The sequence below is a fragment of the Fukomys damarensis genome, unplaced genomic scaffold (genome assembly GCF_012274545.1).
Source record: "Fukomys damarensis isolate Sample0158 unplaced genomic scaffold, DMR_v1.0_HiC HiC_scaffold_33, whole genome shotgun sequence".
Taxonomy (NCBI): Eukaryota; Metazoa; Chordata; class Mammalia; order Rodentia; family Bathyergidae; genus Fukomys; species Fukomys damarensis.
In genome coordinates, this window is record NW_022900945.1 from 1252410 (window position 1) to 1276941 (window position 24532).

General features: G+C 52.1%; 1 protein-coding gene across 1 annotated transcript in view; it reads left to right on the plus strand.

Moving 5' to 3' along the window:
• The window catches only part of Patj (PATJ crumbs cell polarity complex component), a 150568-nt gene that overhangs the window by 16315 nt on the left and 109721 nt on the right, over positions 1-24532 (plus strand). Inside the window, exons 11-20 of the mRNA XM_019204676.2 lie at positions 1565-1698; positions 3855-3946; positions 4321-4422; positions 4521-4662; positions 6997-7143; positions 9101-9177; positions 11431-11487; positions 13198-13332; positions 15216-15359; positions 18199-18327. Of these exons, the coding sequence (XP_019060221.1) occupies positions 1565-1698; positions 3855-3946; positions 4321-4422; positions 4521-4662; positions 6997-7143; positions 9101-9177; positions 11431-11487; positions 13198-13332; positions 15216-15359; positions 18199-18327 (1159 nt within the window). The remainder of the gene's footprint in view (positions 1-1564; positions 1699-3854; positions 3947-4320; positions 4423-4520; positions 4663-6996; positions 7144-9100; positions 9178-11430; positions 11488-13197; positions 13333-15215; positions 15360-18198; positions 18328-24532) is intronic.

The following is a 24532-nucleotide window of genomic DNA, read 5'->3' on the forward strand; positions in this document are numbered from 1 at the left end:
CACAAGCCAGGACTGGAACTCGGAGCTCTGCGGCCGCACTCAGCTTCCCGCTGCCTCACGGGCTCTCCTGGAGAGCACAGTAAAGCGATTTTGAGGAAAGGGGCCTGAGGAGGAGGGGAGAGAAGGGCTACATGGAGCGTGGTGCGCAGGGTGGCCGCCTGCTCTCCTGGGAACCCCGGAGTGGGGTTGCGGTCGCGTGGGGAGTCAGTGCATACGCCGAGCACCTTCGTTCTCCCACCTCTCCCCTGCTCCCTTGCTCACCCCTTGCCATTTGGAAATTTTCTTTTTGCCTTTTTTCTTTTCTTTTTTCCATGGTGCAAGAGATGGAACCCAGGACCTTATGTGTGCCAGGTACATGTTGAACCACTGAACTGTGCCCCCAGTTCTTTTTATTTTTGCAAAGGATCTGGCTAAGAATATGGTGGCGTGCACCTGTTATCCTAGCTCTCTGGGAGGCTGAGGCAGGAGGATCACAGGTCGCGGCCAGCCTGGGCAGTTTAGCCACTTAGCAAGGCACTGTCTCAAAAACAAACAAACAAACAGAAAAAGACAGGATATAACTCACTATGAAGGCTGAAGATTCATTCCTCAGTACAAAATAAAGTCTTTCTGGGGATGGTGGCACATGCCTATACTCCTAACTGCTTGGGAGACTGAGGCAGGAACAGCAAAAGATTGAGGCCAGCTGGGCTGGGAGTGGTGGCACACACCTGTAATCCCAGCACTCTGGAGGCTGAGGCAGGAGGATCGCTGCGAGTGTGAAGACCACCCGGACTACATAGCGAGACCCTGTCTCAAATGAACAAAAGGAAACAAACAAGCAAAGGAAGTTTGAGGCCAGCCAGGGGGTTTAGCAAGACCCAGTCTCAGAAATAGAAATAGTTGAGGATGTAGCTCAGGGCTCACTGGATTGGACCCCGGCAGTACCTAAATTACTGTCTCATCAGAAGTGTGGCCCGAGCTGTCCTTGCTCCCCTCCCTCCCTCCGAGCCAGGAGCCTTCCCTTTGAGGGACCCGATGCGGTGCAGGCCGCGGTCCCAGCAGTTCTGCAGGCTCGGGTGCTGTCCTGGCCAAGGCAGAGTGCTGTGTGACCGGCCTGCACCGCAGGGCAGAGGCTTTCAGAAGACGGTGTACAGCGAGTGTAGGCTCAGTCTTTACAGAACTCACGGCACTTAGCCTGCCTTTGGCTTCTACGCTGTTCTGGGTGCCACGGTTCTTTGGGGTGTGAACGTCAGTGAGGTTTTCCTGTGTGGTTGTTCCTTTCCACAAGTCCCTGCAGCCGCAGACTTGGCCTATGCTGTGGGCCCTCGCTGGCCCGGGGTGTCGGCGGCCTGTCCCAGTTTCAGGACGCTGCTGCCTGTCCAGCATCCCATCTCTCTCCTGCACGGTCTTCTCCCTTCCCCGTGGCTCTGGGCAGATGCTGACGCTCTGCTCTCTTGGGCGCTGAGACCAGCAGTCACCACGAGAGAGTCGCCGGGGGGCGAGGTCCCTGGCCGGCCTGGTGTTCGCGCGTCTTGGAAAACTCTCAGGTGCTTTCCCATGCCGGCTGGGCACCGCTGTGTAGCCCCACGTGTGCAGAGCCCGCTGTTGCCTTTCAGGTCGGTCCTTTATCTGAAGCCTACGACGTAGAGCTTGTGAAGAAAGATGGACAGAGCCTTGGCATCAGAATCGTGGGTTATGTCGGAACGTCTCGTGCAGGTAAAGGAGTCATTCTGTCCGCTGTTTGGAAGTGACTGTAAAGGACCCCAAGGTTTCCCAGACAGTAAAATTAAGTACCTGCAGATTTTAATTTAATCCGTGAACAGTAAAATCGTGAATTTAGAAGAGCAGCCAGCTACTTCTCAGTGTTCAGAGAATCCCGTTTTCCTTTCAGTAGTTCAGTAGCAGGGCTCGAAGTCATTAACAAAGAATTTAATTGTCCAATTCAGGGTATAAAGTTTGAATTGTACCTCCTGGCCTTTCTAAAACTGATACGTCTTCAATATTGTAACTCCTGCCTATGTCACATGGTGCTGTTTGTGATGGAGTTGATTTTTTTTGTTTCGATGTAGTGCAGTTTACCTATGTTTTTAAATTTTTTAATTATGAAGTTGATTATGGCATATTGCACATGATGAATGTCTGAAAAGTATTTCCCTGTTTAATCACTGAAGAAATTCCTTTCTTGTAAAGGAAGTAAAGTAACGGGAGAAAACAAGCACATGGCTCTGAGTAAAACTGAACAATCACGTCCACCTCACAGCCATCGCCCACAAAGTTAGCTCTGGTAGCTCCTTCCACAGCAAGAAGTTTCTTTTTATTAAAGAGAGTCACTAGGGTAAGGGAAAAGAAATCTTTTCGTAAATATTTGCTAGGCACTTGGAACTTCGGTTGTGAGATGTTTTCGTTTTTCTCAAACATAGCACGGTGAGCGTGTTGGCTTCCGCCGAGTTACCCGTCATGCAGCAGGTGGAGACATGAAGCGTGCTGATGTATTCAGGGCCGAGTGACAGCCTTGTCACCCCCACTGCTATGTTAGCCTCATGAAATACTTTTCTTCAGATCTTCGTGTTCTTCTCCGTGCTACCATTTTTAGGTTCAGAATTTAAAAAAGTTCCAAAAGAGCAAAAAACCTTGTTGAGTAGTTGTCAATGTGTTAAGTCTGGTTAAAGGATTATAGTTCAGTTTCTAAACTTGTGGCTTAGTTCCTAAATAAAAATGAATGGTTAATTGAAAATTGAGAACATTTGATGTTTATGTTACTAAATAAAGAAAACAATCGCTTTTGCTTCTTTACCCTCAAGCGAAGCTTTGGGGTTGGAGTGGTTTGGGGCGATGAGCAGACAAATCCACCAAGGAGAATATTTAACACCCAACATGCTTTTCTTTGGTGGGATGGACCCTGAGGCCCTCAGGCACATGTGCGAACGCTCTGCCCTCATTCTGATACGTAATCTTAAAGATAATTTTTGCTCTACTCCATTTATTGGACCTTTGAGCGCTACTTGCTTAGTTCCAGAGGTTATGGAAAAATGAATGTAAGAAAAGTCTGGATTTGTAGTCTCGGCTACTTGGGTGGCTGAGGCAGGGGAATCAGCAGGGCCCATCCGGGCCAGCCTGGGGCACACAGTGACACCTCATTCCCCCAAAAGTAATGGAAAGGAAAAGAGTCTGTGTAGGGAGACAGACGTGTAACAGACTTAAACACTGAATGACTGAACTGTATGTTTTGTGTAGATGTGTTTTCATGGTATGGCAGATGAAAGATTTGATTTAACCGAAGGAAACAAGAATCAACAAAGAAGGCGGCATTTGGGCTGAGAATGAAAAAGGAATTGGATAGAAGGGGTGAGGCTGACAGGAAGGAAGAATTCAGTGAGAGAAAGTGTGCAGTCAGGAAGCCGCTTGTTCGGTGGACGGTCAGAGCCGGGGGTGGCAGGACTTGGGGTGAGGTGCACTGGACGTGGGGAAAGCGCAGGTTTTCTGTTCGGGTTCTGGAGAACCTCCGGTGTGCCTCTGTGAGGTTGGCGAATTGTTATGTGGGCGAGGGGAGCCGTGGGGAGGGTTTTCCTTGTGCAGTATTTTGAGTTCATTTGAATTAACAAGAAATGTAAAACCGCCCAGATGTGCGTTTTCTCCCGTCTGCTCTCTGGTGCTTTCCCAGAGCAGCGCACATGTTTTCAGACCTGAGGCCGAGTCCGGCCGCTGTCTTCTGTCCAGTGGAAGGACTGAGTCCGGCTCATGCTGCGGCCCATGCGGGTTTGGCGCCTGCTTCTCCCCTTTTCTGGGCGGGGCGGCGTCGCGCCTCGCCCTCGGTTAGGCCCGGCCTGCGGGCGCCGGTGGTCGGTGACAGTGCTCTCTCCGCCTGCTCCCAGGAGGGCCCGCGGGCATCTATGTGAAGAGCATCGTGCCGGGCAGCGCCGCGCAGCACAGCGGCCAGATCCGCGTGGACGACCAGATCGTGGCTGTGAGTTCCACCTGCCGGGGCCTCAGGGGGCAGAGGGACGAGAGGACAGCGGGGTGAGAGGTTATAAACTTCGTTTATTTATTTTGCGGAACCGGGGATCGAACTGCACTTGCCAGGCAGGGGCAACACCACTGAGCTGCTTTGCAGCCCACAGAGCTTACTGCTCCGTGGAATCTCACTGCTTGGTCCTCTGTGGCTCTGCACTGACGTCTTCTCCCAGTCAGTGAAGAACCCACTCAGCCGCTGTCGTGCAGGCTCCTGTGTGCGATGACAGCTGTGCACCCTGCACAGACCCCAGGAGCCTCCCGCGCGCCTCCCATCCTGTCGCCCGCTCACGCTCTGTCCTCTGTCCTCTGTCCCTGTGCTCGCTCCAGGTGGACGGCGTGGACATCCAGGGCCTCGCCAGCCAGGATGTCATGCGGGTGCTGCGGAGTGCCGGCCGGGTGGTGCGCCTCACGCTGTGTGCGATGACAGCTGTGCACCCTGCACAGACCCCAGGAGCCTCCCGCGCGCCTCCCATCCTGTCGCCCGCTCACGCTCTGTCCTCTGTCCTCTGTCCCTGTGCTCGCTCCAGGTGGACGGCGTGGACATCCAGGGCCTCGCCAGCCAGGATGTCATGCGGGTGCTGCGGAGTGCCGGCCGGGTGGTGCGCCTCACGCCTCACGAGCGCCGCTCGGCCCTTCCGCGGCACCCTTTGTTCTGGGCCCTGCTGCCTCGTTTTCGGAATGCTAGCGGAGGAAAGTAAAAGAGGACTGTGTCGTCGAGGACGAGGGCATCTGTTGTACATTTGGTGTGGAAGTAGCAGCTCTTCATGTTGGGAGAAGTAGATCCGTGCATGCCCGCGCGTGCGAGTGTCCGCAGCGGCGACAGTGAGGCCTGCCCGAGGGAGGGGCCGGCTGTTAAGCAGGGGTAGGACGGCCTCGCTGAGCGGCTGTCAGAGAGGAACGAACGGGTTGACTTCGCACCCCTCTGGAGAAACTTCTCCAAAGATCCGAACTGGAAGGCTTTGCTCTCCGTCAAAATTGATTTCTGTACGGTAGTTACACTCATCACTGGGATCTTGTACCTTTCCATAACGGATCTTGGTTCTCATTTTTTCCCATTCCCCGGCCCTCCCTTCACCCCTCCCCATTTATAAAAACTTTGTTTCTATTTTTTCCTTTTCTCATATTTTTTCTTTTCCCCTGTTTCCTTCCCCCTACCCTTCCCGCTTCCTCTATACCTTTAGCCCTTTTCTTTGTAGTTCACATTATCAGTTATACAGTTACAACTTATTTAATTGTTAAAAAATAGTAAAACAAAACAAAAAAAGGAAACCGATGATACCCACAGACCCGCTTCAGATCCAGTAGCTAACATTTGGCCGTGTTTACCTCAGCCCATCACATCCGAGCAGGGGAGGTCGTGACACGAGATGGACTAAAGTCTGTCGTCTAAAAGTCAGGATATTTTCTTATTTAACCAAATGAATGAATCAAAATTCCCTGTATAAAATAGTAGTTGCACACCTAAGTTTTTCAGTTGCCGCAAAGTTTCTTTCTCTCTTCCCTGGCCTCCTCACCCTGTCCTGGAAAAGCCGCGCCTGGACTCCGGTCTCCTGAGCTGAGGACCCCAGGCACTTGAGGACCAAGCCTCTTGTTGCCAGAGTGCCGTGTTCGGAGTTGGAGTTGTTCCCTGAGCCATTATTTAACTTGTTCTGCGCATACTGTGTTTCTTCTGAGTTTCCAGCTAGAGTTAGAGTCTTTCTGAGAGCTAGAGTTAGAGTCTTTCTGAGATTCGTGTTTAGAGCTTTTGCTAAGCTTTTGATAAGAAAGCCTGATGAGCGCCGAGTAGGTGGTTGGAAATAACCGGAAGTGGTTCTTGTTCAACCTGTCTTATGGTTAGAGGTCTGCAGGGACTTGCTGGTAATTCCGCACAGTGCATTATGGCCCGGGAATCCTCTCCTGTGAGCTTGTTGCCCTTGAGGTGGTTTCCTGCCACAGCCTCAGAGCACCGCTCTTTCTGCTTGCTGGGCTCTCTGCCCACCACGACAGTAGTGTCGTGTGGTAAAACTTCAGCATTCCATGCTCTCTTTTTTTGTCTGTTTATTTGTTTAGGGTTTATTTTGGAAGGGTCTTGCTGTGTGGTTCATGTGGGCCTTAAACTCACTATGGAGCCCAAACTGGCCGGAAACTCCCAGTGATCTTCCTGCTTCAGCCTCGCTTTCGAGTGCTGGGATTCAGGTGCGACCACCATGCCCAGTGTTTTTTTTTTTTTTTTTTTTTTTTTTTTTTTTGAGCTAATTGAAAAGCACCCACACTGTTTTGTCATTGACGACTTTGCTTCTGTTTCCATTCCCTTCCTTTTCCCTCATTACCGTCCATGGCGCTGTTTTTGTAGTCATTTGATTATTTCTGGGGACCCCTGAAACCTCTCCAGTAGGCTCCAGTCTCCTGCCCAGTGTACGACCCAGGCCTAAGGACAAAATACACTAAAGACAGAACTAAGAGAGACAGAAAGCGAGCTCCAGGACGACCAGTGCCAGTGCAGCCGACAACGGCGCTGGCCACTCCCAGGCGCTGACTTTTACAGTAATCAATTGGGGTAAAGAAGAGCAATGTGCCAGGAGTCCTGTGTTCGAGGATACACAGTCATGTGGTTTCTGTATCCTTGCTTCTATGTAAGCAAGGCTCATAAGAACAAGTCAGAGCATTCTCAAATTAGGAGCAGAATAAACAAAATATGTGATTGTAGTTGGAACATTGTCCTCTAATGAGAAGGTTTTAGCTGTGGGAACGGAATTTGGGTGTGAGTTACTCTGACCTCAGCATGCAGGCGTTGCTTGGAGTCACTTCTGTAAATGAGCCGATGGTGGGGCTAACTTCACGGCCTGCTCTGGCACGATCGGTGTTACAGTGTCTGTAGATGGTCCCACATGGTATTTCAGGGTAAGGAGCCATGGGTGGAAATCACCGGCAGGCCCGTGCCGGGTTGAACAAGCCTACAGCGGCAGCAGCAGGCCACCTGCCCCGGTCCCCGGCTCTGGGACTCACCAGCCGTTCTCATTTCAGGGTCCGACACGGGGCCGCCCCACACGCCAGCCCTCTTCCTAAGTGGAGCAGTGGAGACAGAGACAAACTTGGACGGCGAAGAAGAAGAAACTGGGGACATGGTGGCCGACTGCCAGCCGGCCAGGACGGGAGCCCCAGGGAGGCCGGGTAGGTCCACGCCAGGCGGCACTCAGACTTGCTCGCCTGCTGGTCTCCTCTGTCGCGAATACAGTGTGAGTGACAGGCCCAGAGTGGGAGTTCACTCGCTTCGGCCTGTGTGTTCCAGAACAGGGCCTTGCTGCCCTGTCCAGGCTGGCCTTGAACTTGTGATCCTCCGTCCTCGGCCTCCTGAGTACCGGGTGGGACTACGTGTGGATTAAAAGGGGATAAAAATCTTAACTCTTGGCAGTCAGGGACCAAGCACATCCTTGCTGAATGTTTGTTTAATTGTGCTGGTTTTGAGCACACACATTTATTAGTAGGTGATGGCTCTTTTCGTCCTGTTCCTGGCATTTTTAATTGCTCCGTGCCTTAGCTCGGGCATTGCTGTCGGTGTCTCTCTAGCCTAGGTCACAGCTGTCTGGATACATTCGACAGTGTCTCCTTTTCATGGTTAAAGTTAATGACGCACGTATTTCTGGGTTGCATGGGAGCCCCGGGCTGGCGCATACTTTTCTTTGGAGCTGCTCTGTGGCCCTGTCCTCTGATGCTTGTTGTCATTGGCTTCTGCAGGGGGCCGGGCACTGGGCAGGGCCTGGGGTTCAGGAACCTGACGGACCCAAGGGAGCTTGTTTGAACGCAGCCGAGCTCAGGTTGGTTTCTGTGGGGCTTCAGGTGAAGACCATGCACTGACGTCAGAAGCAGGCTCAGAGCCTTGATCTGTGTGTGTCTCCGGAGCCCTGGCGGCAGCCTGACCTTGGTGCGGCTGGCCATGTGGCCTGAGAGCAGCAGCATCCTCCGTGCCGCTCCCCCTGGGGCCTTGCGCTGGGAGCAGCGGTAGGAGGATGCGAGGCGCCGGCTTCCCCTTGTAGCCGCCACAGCTTCGGCTCAGCTCTGTTCCCAGATGAGAGGCCGCTGCCTGAAGACAAGTGGCTGACGTTGGAGCCGGAGCTCTGTGAGGCGCAGGCCCAGGCAGTCCCGGAGTTCCCTTTGAACAGCTCCCAGCTGTTGGCCTCCTGTGGTCGCACGTGTTGGTCCCCTGATCTCCGGGGTCCTGTGGCCCTGAGGTTTGCCTGTGGACCTCAGCGTCCCAGCCTCGCTGTCTCCGGCTCCCTGTGTGGCCTGGACTCGGTGTGGGTTGCATGGGTGCTCGGACCCGTGACACTCAGCTTAGCTGGAGGGAAGTGGAAGCTGCTCTCTCCCTGCTCTTCACGGGGACACAGCGGCCCCTGCAGTGGCCCTACAGTAGTGGCACCACTGGGGTCAGCCGGCCTGGTGATGCTCCGAGCCCAGCTTGGTGCCCTTGCCTTTGTGTCACGCGACATCACATCAAGGAGACCACGCCAGAGCTGGAGCTCCCGACATGGGGCTCTTGCAGCTCCGAGGGGAACCCGGGACCTTGTGCTCCCCGCCCACTGTGCCTGGCCTTGCGGGCCCCAGGCCCAGGGTTGCAAAGCCACCCTGATGCATCCTTCCCAGAGGCAGGGACAGGGTCCAGCTCCACGGAGATCAGTGCTAGAGCAAGTCCTGTGCCCGCAGAGCGAGGCCAGGCATGTGTGTAAGAGGAGTCGCGGATAGGTCCAACTCACTCCCCTTCCCTTCACAACGAAAGCCACCTCACCACCATCCCAGCCACCAGTCTCTGTCCGCGTGGCCCTGTGAGTCGCCGCTCCGATTTTCTTCACCTGTGCGCCTGCCATCCGCTGTCTGTCTGTGCCCCTCAACTCAGAACTGTGCTCTTACTGAGGAGTGTGGGGAGGTGCGTGGCTTCTCCTAGCTTCAGTATTCGTTTATGTTGTTTTGTTGACACAGGGTCCCGCTGTGTAGCTCAGGCTGGCCTTGAACTCACTGTGGAGCCCAGGCTGGCCTTGAACTCACAGCGATCCTCCTGCCTCAGCCTCCCAAGTGCTGGGATGACAGGCGTGCACCACCATCGCCGGCTTCAATGTTCTTTTTTTACGTCCAGAACAAGCCCTGGACTCTGCAGAAAACGAGCTGAAGTCCAGATGGGAGAGCCTGCTGGGCCCTGACTTTGAAGTCATGGTAAGTGCAGGCCTCCCGATGAAGTGTGGCCTCCCAAACTGGAGCCCGCGCAGAGCCAATCTGCCGGTCTCCCCTGGTGGAGCGATGATTGACTTTTCTAAACACCCAAGTCGGGAGAGTGACGCGCCTCAGTGCAGTTAGCAGACCCCAGCCGTGCTGAAACTGTTGTCATCAGCCGTGGGCAGAAAAATGCCAGGGAGAGGCTCCACCTCTCGATTTATAAGATCGCAGGCGTTTTTATGACCCCTTTTATGACCTGTTTGTTTTACTGTACACCGAACACGCTGTGGACATTAGTGCTGTGCTTCCCAAAGAACCCCACGGTTTTATGAGAAGAAGAGTGATCATCAAGCATGTCTGGGCACCCGGAAGTCACGTAGCCGAGGCGTGGGTTTACGGCACCGCAGCCCGTCAGACTCCCTTCGGCCGTCACTGAGCCACCGGGAGGGGATCACTTAGGCGTGTGCCCTGAGACCGCCAGGCCATGTTCCCCGGCTCCCCAGTGTCGCCAGGTTGCTCCAGCCAGCCGTCCTGCTCTCATGTGCGGGCGGGCGGGCAGGAGATTCCTTTCCTCTTGGGTCTGAACACCCAGCCGCGAGACTAGCCTTTCAGCGTCACCGTAAGAGGAGCCTGCATGGGGCCTGCTCTGTTTTTGCCCATTCTGTCCCAGCACGCCACCGCGGCCACTCAGCCTCATAGTTCAGGAACCCACCGTAGGGCACCTAGCAAATGGCTGAGCTGCTACCCGTGGCGGTTTGTCTTGTTTTGTTTTGTTTTCTGAAACAGGGTCTCACTATGTAGCTCAGGCTGGCCTTGAACTCACTGCATAGTCTAGGGTGGCCTCCGAGTCACAGTGAGCCTCCTGCCTCAGCCTCCTGAGTGCTGGGATTACACTTAGTGGTTTTGGTTATCAAGGCAATGTCATTCACCACTGGGCTCTTTGCTGAAGTTTTGTCCTGCACGTAACTGTCTTGACGGGTTTTATTCATCATGTGGTGAGGTCATAGCAGGGGAGAAGGGTCTGAAGCTTGAAAGTGACAGCTCTGTCGTTGAAAGCTGAGGGAGTTGTGAGCGGGTGGCAGTATGGACGCGTCTTCTGCTGGTTCTTCCTCGCTCTCTGCCAGGCCTCCTTGCTGGCAGTCCGTGCTGCTCCCGGCTGTGGCCAGCACCGTTTACTGACGCGCTGCTTTTCTGGGGTGCCTTGCTCTGTCCAGCAGGGGGCGCAGCACCAAAGTGCCAGGCCAGGCCAGGAAGCTCTGGTTCTTTCCTTGGGAACCCGGTCTTCCTTTGGGGCCCGGCCAGCCACTCCCTGGGGAGGCTGAGCTCGCTGGGGAGTCAGAGGCTCCAGTTTCCAACTCACCAAAGTTTCCTGACCTTGCACATTTTAAGGCTTGAGTTTGAGAGTAAAATCAGCCACGCTCTTGCTATTGTCCAGAGTAAAACGTTTATGGATCCGAAACAATGGAGGGTTGCAATAGCTTTTAGGGATTTTGCAGTTGTTGTTTGAAACAGCCTGTAGCCCAGGCTGGCCTCAAACTCACGACCCTCCTGCCTCAGCCTCCCGAGTCGGGAGTACAGGTATGGCCACCCACATGTGGCTGGGATTGGCGATTTCTGAACGTACTCACCCGCTGTGTCTGCTGGTTCTGTATTTTCGGGTTCACACATGCTCTGATCCAACCCACACAGATTTAAGATATTAAAGAGACTTGGTCCCGACTGCATACACGCAGCTTTCCTCACTGCTCAGTGCCTGCCTGTGTGGCATTTCCCGCACGTGAGGTGCTTGGGGAGTGGCTTTTAAGCACATGGGCGGCTGCCCACAGATTTGTGCATATTTGGCCCCTTTCTATGGAAGAAGGGACTTGAATGTGCTGCGTTTTGGTATCCTTGAGGCTCTGAAACCAATCCCAGATGCTACAAATACTGCTTTGGCTAACTCAGGGAAATAATTGATGTAGAGAACAACAAAAAGCCTAACATACTCAGAGCTTTTGCATTAGGGGCTGTATTCGCAGATTTCAGAACTGTTGGAAGAGATTTTCAGTGGAGTTATCAGAACATAGCTTTTGCAGTTTTTGTTTTGTTTGGTTTTGGTTTTTTTTCTGGTACTGGGGATTGAGCCCAGGATCTTGTGCTGCTTGCAAGGTAGGCACGGTGCCACTGAGTTACATCCCGGCCTGCTTTTCAGGAAATCTAGGGAGAAGTGGGGTTGGTCCTTTCACAGACGTGCACATCTCCTCGTGTGTTTAGGTTGCTACTCTGGACCCTCAGATTGCAGATGACGCTGAGCTGCAGAAGTACTCGAAGGTAAGCACTGTTGAAAGATTTATCGGCTTTTCATAGTTGTTACGAACATGCCCTAAATTCCTGCTGAAGAAACTAGGGTAGTGCTGTGGCCCCAAGTTCCCAGAATGTCAACACGGGTGTTTCCTGGGGTGCGGCAGGTTTTCGGGGTGGAAGAGGAGTTGGGGTACACATGGGCCGTGGGAGCCTCACCCCAGGGACTGGCACTGGCTGCCTTAGAAGGGCACGAGAGGGGTGTTAGAGGGGGACCCACCCAAGAGCCCCGGTCCCGATGTCCTCCCAGGGACAGCGGCAGCTGCCTGGAGCACAGGTGCTCCTGACCTCTCAAACCGAGGGAGGAAGGCAGCCGGCCGAGGCAGTGGGCGGACTCATGCGGAGCGCTGTGGCCCCCCGGGTCTCCCGGGAGAGGGTGTGGGCATCTTCTGTCTGGACACCACGGCCTAGTACTGGGAAATGAGGACCTCAGCCAAGGAAGAGCAGGAGGAAGGCTCTTAACCTTCTGCTGGGCTGCTGGGACACCTTCTGCCACAGACGGCCGAGGTCCCAACTGACTCGGTGGCTGAAGGAGTGCGTCGTGTGCAGACAGTTCGGCGTGAGGAGCCCTCCCGCCTCAGCCCCGTCATCTGGACTCCTTGCCACTCTGAGTTTGTCTGAGTCTCTGTCTCTGGCCGGAAATGAGCTTGGTGGTGTCTGAAGCAAGAGCTGTAGGATTCTGGGATTCGGAGCCGGTGACTGAGGGGAGGCGATGGTTCGGGGTCAGCGGGCACAGCGAGGGCCGCCTGTTAGGCTTTCTCCACGCCAGGTGGAGTCTGAGTGGCCTGGTGCTCGTGCCCAGAGGGGCTTCGGCGTAGGAGATTGAAGCAGCGGCTAGCAGCCCACTGTGCTGGGGTCTCCATGGCCGCCAGGCGCCACTGGCTTCGTCTCTGAGGGTCGGGCTTTGAGGGGGGCCCTGGCTCTTGTGGGCAACGCAGCTGAGTGCAGCACAGACCTCAGCTCTGCTTGGAGGCTGGCCGCACTTCCTAGGCCTTGGCTCACCTCTGAGGACGCATAGCGCCTACAACCCGTCAGGGTCGATTCTGGAGCAGAAAGTGATTACACCTGCAAGTCGGGAGTGGCTGCGTGGAAAGTGACAGCTTCCGCAGATTAATTCACTCAGATCGCATCCGGGGAGCCCAGGTGCAGGGCCCACAGGAGGAGGTGCAGACTCAGCGCTCAAATGGGGCAGTGCAGGGTGAGGCTGGAGAGATGGGCTCTGAACACAGGACGCTGTGAGTCTCGGTGTTGCCTGGAACCCCGGACAGAGGCTCAGGAGTTCACTCCTGGCAGCGACATCGTTTTGGCGCTGGGTGCGGAGGAAATGCTCTGGGTAGTGGGCTGCATAGGGTGTTCTGGGGTGGGCAGCCCCGCAGGAAAGGGGGCGCAGTGCACACGCCAGGCACTCTGGAAGTGTGGCTGTGGGGCTTAGAATGGAAGGCAGGACTTCGAACGGCTCTCTGCCCACACCCTGGGCATCCGTGAGGGACAGAGGAAGGAGAATTGGAAGGCCAGCGGCTTTATCACTTCACCTGAGGCTCCTGCCCCACCGTGGTCTTCTGGGGTTTTGGTGGCCAGATTCAAGAGGTGGATTTTGCCACCAGACTGACGCCCGCGGGAGGCTGAGCAGGTGAGCGAGTCCTTGTCGCGTTGGTGCCATTGCTCTGTGTGTTGCTGCAGCTCCTGCCGATCCACACGCTGAGGCTGGGCATGGAAGTGGACTCTTTCGACGGGCACCACTACATCTCTTCAATCGCTCCCGGGGGCCCCGTGGACACCCTGAACCTCCTGCAGCCGGAAGATGAGCTTCTTGAGGTGAGATTCACGGAGAAAGAGGCCAGGCAGGACATTTTTAAGGTGTCCACTCTGTTACGGTGTCACTGGTGCTAATGAAGCATTGGCCGCTTGGGTCGGAAACGCTCCAGCTTATCGGGTGACCAGGGACCCGAGCCCATGTTTCCAAACTGCCTCGTCATTGTTTTTCCAAACACATACAACCCTTCAGTTGCTCTGTCCCGGCTGCCTTGATGTCTTGAATTGATTCGAAACGCTTGCCTTTCGTGGTCATCCTGACTTTGGGGAAGAGCCAGAGGGCTCACAGTGGCAGGTCTGGTAAATAGGGTGACAGCACCCTGTTCGTTTCAGCTGCCTTCCCATTGGCTGGCACTGCAGCGGCATTCACCGTATTTCTGATTACACCTCATAGAGATTCTCCGGAAGGGGCTGAGTCACTGTCAGGGATGATGGGGGGGGGTTGAGGATTAATGGCAATGTGCCTTTTACTGTACTGTTTTTTATTTAATACACACTGTATTTTTGATCAGCAGCCTGTGTGTTAGTGAGCTAAGGTGAAATTTTAATTTTTTAAATTTTTATTTTTTAAGGTGAAAGTTTTAAACACATCCATATTATGTCGTCTTTAAGTCAAGTCAGACAATTCTGCCTTCTCAAACATTTATCGTTTTGTTCTGTGGGAAGTCAGGCTTCTCGTAGGAGAGGAAGGGAGCAGCAGTCTCGTGTGCTTATTGAGCTTGGTGCTCTGAGCTTTGCCAGGTGAGCGGCACTTTCTCTGCAGAGCTGCGACCCTGTCTTCCTCCCCCGAGTGGCAGGGCACAGGCGCCTTTGACCCAAGAACTGCAGACCTGCGGCCATAGCTCTTCGCTGTTTCGATGAGGTCTGCCTGGGAGGTGTGGGGCGTGAGCGGAGCCAGCGTGGTTCACTGTGGCTCTTGGTGGCGGGTGTGTAAATGGTGAGCACCGTGTACTCTGAGTACAAGGCTGAGTGCCACGTGGCTCGCTCCCTGGCTGCTGCTGCGGGAGCGAGGGCGGGGAGCAGAGCAAGTGTGGGCAATCCCAGGCCTCAGCGGGGCTCTGGGCCCCTGGGCATGGCACCAGCTGGAAGCCTCTGGGGTCTGTTGCTGCATCCTGTGAGTTGGTCCCGGAGCAGGAGTGGCAGACGGGTCAGCTTCTGAGGACCTGTGTCCGGGGCCAGATCCGGGAGCCGAAGTCACGGCTATGAGGACTTAGCAAAGGCGGGGCCTCTGTCCATCCCTGCCACAGAGCTGCGCCCAGAGTAGTAGGACGTGTGGCTGATCTCTGGTGAAAAAGATGAATCATTACTAAGGAGTTGTTTCAGAAAGGTGGACATCGGTGTGAGGTAACTCGGGGATGGACACACGTTGGCCAAATCAGCACAGCTCACGGGAGGGGGTGGCCGCCTGTCACGTGTGTGCTTTGTCCAGGGAAGCAGTCGTTCTAGGTGGTGGATCCGTGTGCGACACCGAGGGGCTGGGAGTGGGGTTTGCTGCTGGCACCTGCACACTGGGGCGTGGCATTTACAGCCTCGAGTGCCATGCTGACTCCACAGCAGAATTCCCGGCTGGACACGGCATTCAATGCTTTTCTGCAGTGATTGGTAGGCGCGGAGAATCCACAGAGCTGTGAGGCACTAGGGAGCTCACGCAGTCCTTGCTGTGCTCTCCACACAATCTGCACTTTCTGCACCCAAATTCAGTGAAGGTTTAGCCTCAGTTGTGATCCATTTTGAGGATTTGGAACATTTCAGTAAGTACTGCAGCAGAGTGATGACACTCAGGCCCGCGTCGCCAGGAGAGTCCGAGCGCATCCTGCCTTCCCTGTGGAGCAGGCACGCGTGGGTCTTCCTGTGCGGGGTCTCAGTGCCGACCCCTGTCTCCCCAGGTGAACGGCGTGCAGCTCTTCGGGAAGTCCCGGCGGGAGGCGGTCTCCTTCCTGAAGGAGGCGCCGCCCCCGTTCACCCTGGTGTGCTGTCGGCGCCTGTTTGATGACGAGGTCTCAGTGGACACCTCCGTTCCCGGAGCGCAGGTATGGAGAGGTGGGGGGCGTGGCAGGCGGCAGGGACTCCAAGAGGGTGGAGACGCAGGGAAGGGCGCCTGCCCTGGCCGCTCTTCCTCCTCAGCCTCAGGCAAGTGCGTAAGCGCCCTGCAGCTCTTTTCCTTGAAATGCTGCCTGCTTTGATCGCGGAGACCTTGTTTAAGGAGTTGCCTGGACTCTGCTTCTGGTCCCTAGTTCAGTGCCGCTCGCCATGGTGCAGCTAAGGTGTCAGTGGGCGCGGAGGCTGATGCTCTTGCCCTCCTGCATCGGTGCCAGGAAGCCTCTGCATGGCCGGACGTGCGGCCTCTGCCCCTGCCCTCGGAGTCTTTGCTGCAAGCCCTGGGACTAGGAAAGGGTTAGACGTCTTTGTGCCGCCCTTGGATGCCGGCGTGGCTTCCGCTTCTGTGGACCCCAACCCGCCACTGCCACCTGCAGTTGTGAATCTGTGGGCAGCGGCCGTGCTTGCTGCTCCTGTGCCACTTAGGGACCTCGGCCACGGGGCCGCGCCGTGCCCAGCTTAGTTTTCTGATTCCTCAGGCTCCCCGGGCCAATTCCCGGATCCAGTAGTGTGCAGCAGCCTTGTTTTTCCAAGAAAACTTGCAGCTCCTTGGGGCAGAGGTCATCTCTTAAAATGATTTTGTGTCTCAGGGTGTTTTTTTTTTTTCTGTGCTGGCATGTAAGAGGAACTTAGTAAATTTTTGATTATTGATCTACAATTTCTCTTAACACTTACCTTTATTAAACTAAAATTCCAAGGAGGGCTCCCATGTGCTAAGCTCTCGTGACGCCTGCTGTCCTTTCTAAGATGAAACGTGTCGGACTCCCCACAGCTGAGAAGCGCCTTCTCAGGGCTGTGGGTGTGTAGGTTGCCCCTCACCCCGCTCGCTGGCCCTGCCTCCCAGCCGTCCTGCCCCCCGAGGGAGCGGACACTGTGTAAACTGTGCCCTCCACCAGCCTTGCTGCCCGCTGGCCAATTGCTTTCTGTCCATCTGCAGAGGAGAGTTATGCAGAGCTGATTCTGCCAGTGCGCTTTTCATGTTGGAGCAGAATGTCTTACATGCCTGCGGAAGGCCTTGACGTTTCTGTAAACTTGAGTTTTTATAATTACATGAGGTTTCTCAAAGCCCCAGCTCTCTTCCCTGGGCTTCTCTCTTACTTATCCTGAGAGAGCCTTAGGTTCTCAAGCTCTGGAGGACTAGGCGGCTCAGCCAGTCCTGGTCCACTGATCAGCGAGGGTGTTACGCGCAGGAGAGCACGGCCCTGCGGCATCGGTCTTCGGAACTTTCCCTTTATTGGAAGATCGTTTTCTGTTTCGGTGCATCTCTTTCTCACATCTGGCTGAAATGCCGAAGTTATCGATCTAGAACAGTCCCACTGGTTTCAGGTCCATAACTGAAGAACCAAGAAACCTGTCCCACGTTTAGATTCAATTCGTGGCGGCTGGGTCCGCCCACACCAGCCCGAGATCTGGGCCAGCCCTCACTTTGTCAGGCTTCTGTGCTGTGCAGTCTGTTGCCTTAGGCTCCCAGATTGCAGGGTTCCCCACCCCAAGGTCATGCAGGTCTCTCAGGACTGATTTTAGGAGATGGTTCCACGACTTTCACTGAGATCATGCCGGCGTGATGCCACTGAACTAAATCCCCAGCCCAAGAAATCTGCTTTTGAAACTTGTCATTTCAAGAGAGATACACTAAAAAGCTGATGATTCATTAAAGTCCTGAACGAATGATTCTGGGAGCATCCAACAGGCAGCAGAGGCAGGAAAGGAGGCCAGTTCTGCGGTGGACCACATGCCGGAGCCGGCTGGTCAGTGGCTAAGGGAGAGAGGAGAAACAATCATTCTTGAGCCTCGTGTAGGTCAGAGCATGTGGTGATCATCCATCAGACGAAGTACCATGCTGAGAACAGTGTGAACACGGGAGGGTGTGGGGCGGCTGTTGTCCCGTGGCCCTGGCCCCATGGCCCTGGACCGTGGCCTGGACTTCTGTGGTGCCCGCCCGAGGAGCTGGGATCTCGGAGCTCGAAGTCGGGAGAGAGGCCAGGGCCTGCGTGCTGGGCAGCTGGGCGGACCTATCCCCTCCAGAGCCCCATCCTTGTTAATTCAACTCAGTGACATTTATCCATTTTTGGAATTGCACATTGCCTGAGGAATTGGAACTTTTTCCCCTTATTTTTCCAGTAAAGCTTTTTGGAAACTCCTTGGAGCCTGGAGAAACGGTTTCTCTGTGTCCTCTTCTGCCTATCTGTATGTTGTGTCCTTTCTGTCGTTGCAGTTTTGAGTCCGAGTATTGCTTTTGAAATACCTTACACACTTCTACTTTGTATGTTTTTATTTTTACTTAAATTGCATATTTTTCCTTGTGTGCTTCTAATGGGATGAGAGAATTCATTGAAGTATAAGAGGTCAGTGTTAATACTTTTTTTGTTTTGTTTGTTTTGAGACAGGGTCTCACTATGTAGTTGAGACTGACCTGGAATTCACTGTGTAGCCAAGGCTGGTCTTAAACTCACAGTGATCCTTCTGCCTCAGCCTCCCAAGTGCTGGGATTACAGGTGTACCTCACCACGCCCAGCTAGTTTTAATGAAACGTGTACTTTGTATTTTTAAAAAGCCCGTGTGAACAATTAGCATTTTTGAATGCTTGGATTTTTATAAGGATCTTGCCCTGACTGTTTATGGCCCAGTGCATGGTGCTTTCATCGGTGTCATAACGAAAAATGGTGCATGCTGGAGAGGACTCCCCAGTTTGAAGACCCCGCGAGGCGCCTCATCTGTTCGCGCTTTAGCGCAGAGAGGATGGTGTTGGAGCGTTTATCCTTGGGGTTTCAGGTGGACCCAGATGTCACCGCCAGCGCTGAGGAGGAGGATGATGGAGAACTGGCCTTCTGGTCCCCAGAGGTCAAGATCGTTGAGCTGGTGAAAGATAAAGGCTTGGGATTCAGCGTTCTGGATTACCAGGTACAGAGAGGGTTTTCTGTTTGCTTGCTTGTGCTCTGTTCGGGGTGAGTGGTTTATATCAAAGTTGTGTGAGGAGGCAGTCAAGGCGCCCACTGACGAGTGGAGCTGCGCCTCTGCTGTGGTTTCCTTTAAAGTTAGTTGCCCTGGTGACGTGGTGCTGCGAGACCCAAGAACTGCACCACACGGGAAGCGCTCTGCTGGGTTCCGGAGGCCGGGGCGTGATGAGGTCTCGGAGTGGGAGCCGCAGCTTCCCTGAGGTTGGCTCCGTGCAGCTGGTCTGGTCCGTGAGGCCTGAGCCGTCGCCGGCTTTGGGGCGTGCTCAGCTCCCCCGAGACACCTGCGCACAGCAGCACCCCGCTGGCCTCACTTTCCCCTGCGCTTGCTCACAGGTTCCATGGCTCGCTCACCTGGTAATCTCTGAGTCTAGGTGGGCGGAAAGGCTCTCGGTGAGGTCGTGTTTGCGTGAGCACAGAAGGCGTGGGCCTGTGCCCTCAGCTGCTGGGTTGTAACTGGGGCGAAGTCCCTGGTGCACTGGGCCCTGCGGGGTTGCAGCAGGACAGCTGTGCGCTGCCTCAGTTTACCAGTCACTGTCGGCCTTTCCGACCGCTGATGCTTTGGGACAATAAAACTGGGCAAGAAATTCTCTCCTTTTTAAGATGCATATTTCAATAATTTAGTGCTGCTTAAACACACTGGTTTAATAAAGCAAAATGTACTTTATCAAAGCACATAAAATGCCAAGTGACATGAGCATCCATTTTTAAAAATATGATAAGGCAATCAGGAACAGAGTTAAAAAACACTGAGCATTATGTAAGAACACTGAAATTTATATTTAAAATTTACTAAAATAAATGATACCTGTTTCATTTTCACTGACATGTTTCTGGGCCAAATAGCTCTCTCTTTTATCATAACTTCTCTTTGGAATATTACTGAATTACGAGTTGTTGATTCCAAACAAGGATTTGGGGGAAAATTTTATCAAGAAATATCAGTACTGTAGGATTCCAGAAGTGTGTGTAGTGGTGAATATGGAGGTGCATGAAGGAAATGGCAGAGATATTTCTTTTTTCCTCCCTTATTTTAGCCTTATCACCTGGCATAGAGTAACCAATAAATATTTGCAGAATGATGGCATGAAGTTTAGCTATCCAGAGTCAAAATTAGCTGGAATTAAGTGAACCTCTATAATAGAGTTTGTTAACTTTTTTAATACTTGAGAGTTAACTTAAGAACACCTTTCAGATGTGGTCTCAGATATTCACCTACTTTTCCATTATCATTGGAATATATATGTGTGTGTGTGTGTGTGTGTATATATATATATATATACATTTTTTTTTTTTTAAGCTTTTTGAGATACACTGTTGCTATGTAGTCCAAGCTGGCCTTGGCCTTGAATTCTGTTTGGAATCTCAGTTTGTCTTGAACTCACAGCCCTCCTGCCTCAGCCCCCCAAGTGCTGGGATGGTAGTGTGCCACACACCGGGCTCTGTATTTGCTTTCCTATGCAGGAGGTACCTAGAATCCAGAGTTCGCTCTGAGCGTCTTGTGTGACATTATCCGCAGTTTTATATGTTATAGCAGAGAAGTACTTCAGAGTTTGAGAACTCAGTAAAGGTTGGAAAGAAGAACCTGATATTCTCTAAGAGCTCAAGCCTTCCTTACAGGAAATCTCTCTGCCTCTCTGACCTACGCACCTCGCCTGTACGTGCACTGTAGATGGTTCTGAGAGGGCGCCTTTTCTTTACTCATTCCGATATGTGTGGAACTCTTACTTTTTAAACTCTGGGGTGTTCTTTTTCTCATCTTCCTCACATTCAATAGCACACTGATTTCTGCAGAAATTACATAAAATAATTTTGCCACAAAAAATGCTTGTCTTTCCCTCTCTTTTTTTGGGGGGTGGGGTTTTGAGATGGGGTCTCACCATGTAGTTGAGACTGACCTGGAACTCACTGTGTAGCCTTGAACTCACAGCGATCCTCCTGCTTCAGCCTCCCAAGTGCTGGGATTACAGGCGTGCTCCACCACACCTGGCTTCGATTGTTTTCCCCTTTGTGCTTCTTGGTGAGCTGATGGAAGTGATTCCCGCAGTGCAGTTGATCCACATCAGGCTCAGCTGATTCACATCTGCAGCTGAGGGGAGCAGCAGCCATCGGGAGCTGACCATTTGCGGGTCAGGTCTCTGTGCCCTCTCTCCTGGATGGGTGGATTCTCTCTCAGCGCAGTTTGTCAGCAGCATGCGATGAGGCTGGTCTCCGCTGTGACACGTAGGTGACAGGGAAACAGCTTCAGGTTTGGTTTGGGGCAAGTTAATTAACTGGCCTTGCCGTTCCTTACTGTAATTAGGTAATAAATCCCAAGGTTCAGGAATGTTTCTTGCAGGGCCAGTCGGGTTTGGCAGCAGCTGCGGGCGCGTTCCTGGCTCTTACTGTGCTCCGTGCTCCCTGGAGGGCTTTATTGGGGTGCAGGTCCCTGCCCCGCTGGCTTAGCGGCTGTGAGTGGGCACCACTGTGGGGGCCGCTTGCCCGCAGGGAGGAGCATTGTTAGGTGGGGTTGGCGTGGGTTAGCCGCTCCTCTCCCTGAAGGCCGCCTCAGAGGACAGCAGCTTCTGGAGGGGCTGGGGCCCTGCAGCCCTGCTGGAGGGTAAGTGGGCGGAGCCGTGTTGAGCACTGAGTGGGTCTGTGCGTAAGGAAACGTGAGTGGTGTCACCGTCGTCCAGTCTAGAAAGCACACACTTTTCTGACCCCACCCCCTGCCGTGGCGCCCGAGTGTCCTGTTAGACCAGCAGAATGGACACAGCGATGCCTTCTCGGAGAGGTGTGTGAGTGTGATTGTAGAGTCACGTGCGAACCACGCGACGGTGGATTACTGGCCACGAGCTCACTTTCTGTTTAAATTGAGCTGAACTTCAGGAAAAAGCGAGTGAGCAGATGAACGACCTAGAACCAGCCCGAGAATGAGGGCGCGGCCGCCTGGGGTGCGAGGGTTGAGGGCGTCCTGTAGCTGAGCAAAGGACACAGCTCGATGCGCTGCCTGAAGTGCAGGAGCCCGCCTGCTGCAGAGTTCTAGAAGTCAGTCACATAGCCCAGGTGGGAACACTCACAGGCATCTTAGATTAGATTGGGGCAAAGGAAAACGACAGATCAACAGTTAAGAGAGTAAATATATATTCCGGTCTTAAGCTTTTCCTTAGGCTGCAGGGTCCGGCGATAGTAGCTTTTGTTGGCTCTGATTCGAATAGGGGCAGAAGTACCGATGGGTCTCAGCTGTGCACAGTTGTTAGGGGCTTGTTAAAGCCCTGCCTGCAGGGTGCTGTACTGGGCAGCTTGCTGGTCTCACTGCACCTTTGAGTGTCTCGGGGAAAGCGATGGGATTAACTGAAGTGGGGGCGCTCACCTGTCGTCCCAGCACTAGGGAGGCTGAGGCAGGAGGGTCACTGACTTTGAGGCAGCCTGGGCTACACAGTGAGACCCTGCGTGTAAGAGCGTAACTGTTGTAGCTCCACTGTCACTGCTCTGGGCCAGAGAATGGATCCCACGGATTCCGTTGTCAGTTTCTGCAGCGTTTCTCACCGGGTGTCTGTACTGCACACAGCTATCTTCACGTCACAAGTGGGGAACCTGAGGCACGCGAAGTTAAGTCAGAAGGCCACAGTTCCAGAACTGCACTTAGAATTTGACCTCCAGCTGTGACGCTGCCTTGTTTCTGGGTGAGCGGCATTTTCCTGTGTGTTTTGTTACCGGGCGTCCCTGTGGTCATTTATGATAGCACATCTTCCTGATTCCCAGCTTCCAAAAACACCTGTGTCTCGAAGACGAAGCTGCCTGAGAGTGTTCTCACTTTAGAGCTTAGACAGCAGTTTAGTAAGTATTAAACATTAATTAATTTATTGCTCATACACATTGTTTAAGAGCGAGTGTTTATTGCTTCAGAAGAAAATAATTGTGAATTTAAGAATCCTAAATTAGTGCAAGTAATTTGTTGTGGGCCAGTGTTCAGTAATGAGACAATTACGGAGGTGGTTTGAGTCTATAACTTTTAATTTCTACCAAAAGCTTACAAAAATTTAAACTGTATGGCTTTTACCTTCCGTTGACCCCATAAATTAAACATGGCAAGTAGATATTTGTGCTGAACTTTGAATAACCCCTCGTGATTATAATTCATGAGAACTGTTTGACATTGGCCACTTTTTGAACATTAGCCACGATATAACCATCCTTGGTACTCTGGAATTTCGGTGATTTAGAAGGTAAAATTTATTAAGCCACGATTTTCCTCCCTCCCACATCCTGTTCTTCATTTCTCACCCCTCCTGACTGACTCGATTTTTGCCAAAGCAGATATTTTTGAAAGCCTTTGGGTTCCCCCGACACGGAGAGATAAATCAGAAAGCACAGGCGCAGGTAGGGAGCGGGCCGTGGATGTGAATGCTGCTGGGACTCCTTCAAGATTTCAGACCCAGAGGCAAAGAATGACACATAAAAGAATAGCAGAAATATTTCTTTCTAGAAAAATGAAGTTCTTCGTTTTTCTTAATGAAACAAATGGGTTATTGTGTTGCTGAGTTTTAGAGTATGGCACAGCACGCCCTAGAATTTGTTGGGAAAACTGCTCTTTGGGGTCTTTTTTTTTTTTTCCGTGCTGGAAAACAACCCAGGGCCTTTAGTTTGACAGGCAGGTGCAGTATATTATATGTGTATGTGTGTGTGTGTGTGTGTGTGTGTGTGTGTATTTTTTTTTTTTAACTTTTAGAAGGGGATTGTGTAAATCTCATGTATCTTAAAGTTGGCCTTTTTCTTACATTGCAACAGAATGGCTTTCTGAACACAACCCCCAGATTTTCTGGTTTTGTTTTTTGTTCTGAGATAGACTCTCACTATGTAGCTGGCCTTGGACTTACTATGTAGCCCAGGCTGGCCTTGAACTCAGCAATCCTCCTGCCTTAGCCTCCCTAGTGCTGGGCGCACAGACAGACATGGTTTATAAGTGTTGTTTTGTTTTGTTTTGTTTTGTTTTGTTTTTTGAGACGGGGTCTCACTATGTAGTTGAGACTCACCTGGAACTCACTGTGTAGCCCAGGCTGGTCTCAAACTCACAGTGATCCTCCTGCCTCAGCCTCCCGAGTGCTGGGATTACAGGCCTGTGCCACCACGCCCACCCGTTTATAAGTGTTTTTAACAGAAGTGATCCTTGCATATGACATGAAAATTCAAAAGGTACATAAAGCATCTTGTGACAAATATATTACCTTTGACCAAATCCCTCATTTATCCTTTAGGCAAAAACCACTGTTTTTCTTGTGTATTCTCCCAGAAATATGTCTTGCTTACATGACTACATAAGTAATGGTCTTCTTGCTATTGATGCTGTGTTATAAATGTTTTTAACATTTTCACACATAAATGGGGCATATCAAATACATTTTAAGCACTTTAGTTTTTACCTCAGTTATTAATTTTCTTTGATTTTCATATTTATAGAGCTACCTAATATTTTTCGTGACTGCATAGTATTTTATTGTTGCTATGTGGTAATTTAATCTGCCTCCCGTATCCAGTTGGTATGGATGTAGTTTGAATGAGGCTTTAGTGGATATCTTTGTCATACTATTTTGTAAAAAAGTGACATTAAATTCCAGAAGTAGAATTGTTCGCCCAAAGAGCATGTATTTGTAAACTCTGGTGCATTTTTACTAAATTGCTTGAAAATAACTGTAAGACACATACATTTGGATCATATAAAATTGGTGCATTCTTGGATACAGAATTCTTCAGGAAATTTGTGGGAAATTATGTAAACAGGTGTGTAATGCATGACTTTGCTGATACTTTTCTGTGATACGGACAGATTAAGTGAGAGTAATTTATAACTCCAGATTTTTTTTTTTTTTTTTTTTTTTTTTTTGTGGTACTGGGGATCGAACTTGGGTCCTTGTGCTTGCAAGACGGGTGGTGGAACCACTGAACTAAATTCCGGCCCTTATAACTCCAGATTTTGTTTTAGCTTTATGTATAGAGGTAATTAATTTATGGGCCTTTGTAGACATAAGGGCATAAAATATTTATATTAACATTGTGATATTATTGCCCAAAAGTATAGTCATATTTCTTCTACCAGTTTTAATCTTATTTATTGGAAAATTGAGCTTTAAAGGGGGGGGTAGGACTTTAATGTTTTTTTTTTTTTTTCTTTT